General features: G+C 35.3%; 1 protein-coding gene across 9 annotated transcripts in view; it reads left to right on the top strand.

Annotated features, from left to right (window-relative positions):
* Positions 1–5798, top strand: part of RALGAPA1 (Ral GTPase activating protein, alpha subunit 1 (catalytic)) — a 211085-nt gene that overhangs the window by 178461 nt on the left and 26826 nt on the right. For all 9 annotated transcript variants that reach the window (XM_010835311.1, XM_010835310.1, XM_010835304.1 and 6 more), the window contains 2 exons: positions 2523–2681; positions 4009–4136. In XM_010835311.1, the coding sequence (XP_010833613.1) occupies positions 2523–2681; positions 4009–4136 (287 nt within the window). The remainder of the gene's footprint in view (positions 1–2522; positions 2682–4008; positions 4137–5798) is intronic.

Genomic DNA, 5798 nt, shown 5'->3' with positions numbered 1-5798 from the left:
GAAGCTGAAACTCCAGTACTTTGGCCACCTCATGCGAAGAGTTGACTCATTGGAAAAGACTCTGATGCTGGGAGGGATTGAGGGCAGGAGGAGAAGGGGACGACAGAGGATGAGATGGCTGGGTGGCATCACTGACTCGATGGACGTGAGTCTCGGTGAACTCCGGGAGTTGGTGATGGACAGGGAGGCCTGGCGTGCTGCGATTCATGGGGTTGCAAAGAGTCAGACACGACTGAGTGACTGATCTGATCTGATCTGATCTGATGCCACAAATATCTGCGTTACAGGATTTTTGTAAAAATATATTATTTTCTGTTAAACTTCCATAACAGACTTTTAATACTCTGTGGTAGATATTTGAAGACAAACTTTCATTATAAAATAAAACTACAGTTGCCCTTTTCTCTCATTTCTTTAGATAAGTGGGCACTAGAAATTATAGATAGCTTTGGCAAGAGTTCAAGGGTTAATGTAGCAGATAAATAAAAGGAATTTTCTGTAAATTGAGACCTGCATTATTTCAGTTGTCTTGTCTTTCCTAACCTAACTCATTTAATTTTAAAAAGTAAATACTTAAATTCTTCCTGACAGTGTGCTCAGCTTTTACTATCGTTTATTACTTCAATTATACTTGATATCACTTAGAACAATCTGCCATTTGGAAATCTCAGTATAGCCTGGAGCTTAGTATTAGATCTGGCTGCTATTGTAACATGTACAGCATATGACATTAATGTATCAAAATTAGATTGGATCATCCCTCCTGGTTAAATTTATTTCACATTTCTTTTGTATTCAGTTAACATAAACCTATTAGGGAAGCTGACACATGGGGATGGCTGTATAGGAAGGATATTTTTAAAGTATTTTGATTAAAAAATGAAATTACAGAGCCATAGCTTTTCTGAGTTGTGTAATCTTTTTTGGTTTTTAAAAATGTCACAAAGCCCAAGCTGTGCATTTATATCATTCAAGGTGTGTGTGTGTGTGTGTGTGTTTGTTGTAAATAATGATAATTAAAACTTGAACATTGTTTTGATGTTTGAGGTCTATCATCGTGTATTTAGGACAATAAGCACATTTATGTTTTCCAAAAAGAAACTTTAATCCACTTAAACCTAAAAAAAAAGTCTTTAAAAGAAAATAAAATTCTTTATATTTCTAAAATAATAGATCCTGCTCTATAGATTTAGCTAGGCACTGTCTTTAGAGTAATAGCTGGCACTATCTTATAATCCGTCAAAGAAGAGAGGACGTTTCTTACTTAGGAATATAAATTTTAAAGTTCAGGGATTTACCTTGTGTTTTCACATACTTAATTTTATTCATAGTGATTAGGATTTTCTAGATAGATTGGTGTTGGGGACTTTTAAGAACCACTATAACATTGGTTCTTGGGTTTTTTTGTGTTACCTAGTCCTGTATGATAGACTCTTTTCAGAAAAATACATAGAATTTGCAAAATACATAGATTCCCTTGAACCCAGATTAGGAACTCCAGGGTTAAAGGATGACAGAAGAGAACCTTTTATTAACTGGACTTAATTCCTTTCTTTGTTTAAATCACATGTTTGTAATCCTGCCGTGTAGTAAGCAAGCCAAAATAAATCACTATTTCAAAAACAGAAATTGCCTGTATTTTAGCTCATACTAAGAATATTGACAACACTTATCCTAATTTTCTCATGCACACATTTCTGTCTACAGTATCTCAAGTTATCTGAAGGTAATACAAAAAACCCGTGAGTTAGGCACCAATAATGGACTCAAATGTTTGCAGTGGCAGAATCAATAAATTTACCAAGATAACCAAACTGTATATTAAAATACATGTTTAAACATATTTCCTTGAAGAAAACTCAGTACTGATGGATATTAAGTTAATTTTTCTAATAACTTAATAGAACTCTAACTTGTAGATACTTTTTATAATTTTAATGAACACAATGTCTGATTGCCAAGAACACCTTCATAGGCAAAATTTCATAGGCAAAGAAAACCTGGAAATAAATGTGTTAAGCCAAGTATAATCATCTTTCTCTTACTTCAAAGGTAATTTATGAATTATTTACTTCTTTTACTTCTCTTCCTGTTGCCTCCTTTAGTCCCTTTCACTTTCAGTCATAAGCACTTCCAAAGAGTGGTCAGAAAAAAAGAACAGTCTTAAATCAGTCACTCTTTAAAACACTCTTTTAAACAATTTTTGAAAAGGTTTGGTAGTGGAAAATTGGTGCAATTGCTGGTTAAGAAGAGTGGACTGTATGTGAATCTTTTTTAATCTAATTTCTCTGTTTCCCATTGACTGTAGACAGTTGAAAATTATCTGGTCTTCTGCAGCATCTCCTAACATCTTTTTGAGTGTTTGTGTTTTGCATGTTGTGAAAAATGGTCAAATGAAGTTTTAAAAATATTTTTAAAATTTCTTTCCCTTTTAATCTTTTTCTAGTATGTTGTCAGTAGCTGTATGACAATATTCACAGGGCCTTTCTCAAGCACTGTGAACTATTTTCTTGGTTTTCCAGTTGAGACATTTAGGAAATGATGAAGTGCACATTGTTTGGTCAGAGCATACTAGAGACTACAGGAGAGGAATTATTCCTACAGAATTTGGTGATGTCCTTATTGTAATATACCCGATGAAAAACCACATGTTCAGTATCCAGATAATGAAAAAACCAGAGGTAAGAATTCTTTATCTTACATTTTAATAAAATATTTTGAGTTCTATGTGGATTTATGAGTTTCTTTCTCTCAGATGAATTAGGCTATGTAAAAATTGAGAGGAGATGAGACACAGACTCAAGTAGCTATGTGAATTGTCCAAGGTTAGTTCAGAACAAGCTAAAACAGGAAAAACAGATAGAAATGTATTTGAATGGGACAAGGCTAGGTAGCGCCAGAGTGGAAGTTCCTTTACACTAACCTCACAAAAAGACTTAGCTTTATTAACAGGACAATTTAGAGTTTCCTAAAACACAAGGTAATCATTCCCTTTTAGAACAGTATGATTCCTATATTTTTAGTTAATATATTTTGTTAAGGTTACATGATTAGTTATGTCACTTAATAAATGAGAATTCTACAAAGTTTTAAAAAAGCAAGTAGTTCTAGTTGAATGTCTTATACGGCTGAAACACCTGAAGAAGTATTTTCTTTCAAAGAATAAAAGTTTGGCAGTATTTTGGTGTTTGTTTTTGGGGGTTTTTTTGTTTTTTTGTTTTTTTTTGAGGACATTTTGTTATGGAAAAACTAGTTTTTGACTGTTGATCATGAATCTTCTTGAAATGGATTGTTTCCCGTGTGTGAAACGATGCTTATGGCTTATGGCCAAATTTTTTTAGGATTCATCTAATCAGAGGTCAGCAAATGATGGCCCGTTTCCTGTTGTTTTCATATAACCCACAAGCTATGAATGTTACATTTTTAATGGGTTTTTCTCAGTTGAAAAATTGAAGAATATACAGCAGAGACAATATGTGGCCACAAAACATACAATATTTATTGTATTATCCATAGCTCATTCTTTGCCTTTAGCTGCCATTTGTACTAGCCATATTGAAATGGAATACTTTTGAAAATATCAGTCATTTGATAATAGTGCCAGATCTTTTTCTAATAAACCATATAATAAAAAAAAATAACGTTTTAGGTTCATTGGTAAAGCTGGCATTGCATGAAAATAATAAAGTAACTTGAAGTGTTGGATTTTTGTATACAATTGAGGCTACAAAAATTGGAAAATTGGTAGGTAGTATAAGTTGTTTAATCAGTTACATGAAGCACGTAATTCTTTTGAATGGAACCCCTGTAGACCTTTGGCATTTTTTGTTTTGTTTGTTGTCCTAGTATGAATGACCCATCTTGGCAGAAAATTTGAATAGCATTTCTACTAAAGGAAGAACTAAAGAGGAAGCAGAAAGATTGTTTTATATGCAAACTGTTTTGATTGTTGTTATTTACAGCCTTTTTCCAGTTTGAATTGTTAAATTATTCTAATTTCTCAATCAGGTTCCCTTCTTTGGTCCACTCTTTGATGGTGCTATTGTGAATGGAAAGGTCCTACCTATTATGGTTCGAGCAACAGCTATAAATGCAAGCCGTGCTCTGAAATCGCTGATTCCATTGTATCAAAACTTGTATCCTTTTTAACAGTTGGTTCAACAGTTGTTTTCTACTTTCCAAGGTAACTTCTTTTAATGTGCTAAGACCTGTGGAGTTCTTGTTTATTGACATATAGATGATGGAGTGTTCCTCCCCAGTGTTTAAACAGTTACGGTATTTTCTTTTATACAGTTGTAGTCAGTACTTGTCTTTTGGTTAATTAATTAGAGCCCCATCATATACTGCTAATGGTGGTCTGCTAATCTGGGTGTGCGGAGATAACCAAAACAGTCATTACAAAGTACTCAGTCTAGTTGAGGAAATATATTGTTTTCAGTATCTATACTGTAATAAGAGTTATGCACAGAATGTTCTGCAAGTTATTATAACAAGGGGCCTCTCAGCTGGAAGGGATGGTGGTATCAGCAAACACTTCTGAGAATATAAGGCTTGACCCAATCTTGAAGGATAAATGAGTTAATCAGGTAGATGAGATTAAGAAGAGTATTCCAGGCAGAGGGAACAACATAAACAGAAACATGGAAGTATGAGAGGACATGGAGTGTTTTAGAACATGACTTCTGGAGCCAGATTGCCTGGACTCAAATATTGGTCACCTCTTCCTTAGTTCTGCAGCTTGGGCAAGTTATTTAACTTCTCCGCCTCATTTCCTTATCCATAAAATGAAAATGATAATAATATCTAGCCTATAGTGTATTGAGAACTGAATGAGTCAATATGTGTAAAACTCTTAGAGCACTGCCTGGGACGAAATAGGCACACAGTTTTGTTTTTGTTTTTAATTTTACTTTATTTTTAAACTTTACAATATTGTGTTAGTTTTGCTAAATACCGAAATGAATCCGCCACAGGTATACACGTGTTCCCCATCCTGAACCCTCCTCCCTTCTCCCTCCCCATACCCTCCCTCTGGGTCGTCCCAGTGCACCAGCCCCAAGCATCCAGTATCGTGCATCGAACCTGGACTGGCGACTCGTTTCATACGTGATATTATACATGCTTCAATGCCATTCTCCCAAATCTTCCCACCCTCTCCCTCTCCCACAGGGTCCAGCAGACTGTTCTCTACATCAGTGTCTCTTTTGCTGTCTCGTACACAGGGTTATTGTTACCATCTTTCTAAATTCCATATATATGCGTTAGTATACTGTATTGGTGTTTTTCTTTCTGGCTTACTTCACTCTGTATAATAGGCTCCAGTTTCATCCACCTCATTAGAACTGATTCAAATGTATTCTTTTTAATGGCTGAGTAATACTCCATTGTGTATATGTACCACAGCTTTCTTATCCATTCATCTGCTGATGGACATCTAGGTTGCTTCCATGTCCTGGCTATTATAAACAGTGCTGTGATGAACATTGGGGTACATGTGTCTCTTTCCCTCCTGGTTTCCTCAGTGTGTATGCCCAGCAGTGGGATTGCTGGATCATAAGGTAGTTCTATTTCCAGTTTTTTAAGGAATCTCCACACTGTTCTCCATAGTGGCTGTACTAGTTTGCATTCCCGCCAACAGTGTAAGAGGGTTCCCTTTTCTCCACACCCTCTCCAGCATTTATTGCTTGTAGACTTTTGGATCGCAGCCATTCTGACTGGCGTGAAATGGTACCTCATAGTGGTTTTGATTTGCATTTCTCTGATAATGAGTGATGTTGAGCATCTTTTCATGTGTTTGT

This window comes from Bison bison, unplaced genomic scaffold, assembly GCF_000754665.1.
Source record: "Bison bison bison isolate TAMUID 2011002044 unplaced genomic scaffold, Bison_UMD1.0 scf7180017864041, whole genome shotgun sequence".
NCBI classification, from domain to species: Eukaryota; Metazoa; Chordata; class Mammalia; order Artiodactyla; family Bovidae; genus Bison; species Bison bison.
Note: the sequence above shows the minus strand (reverse complement) of the source record. Positions and strands in the feature narration are given on the sequence as shown.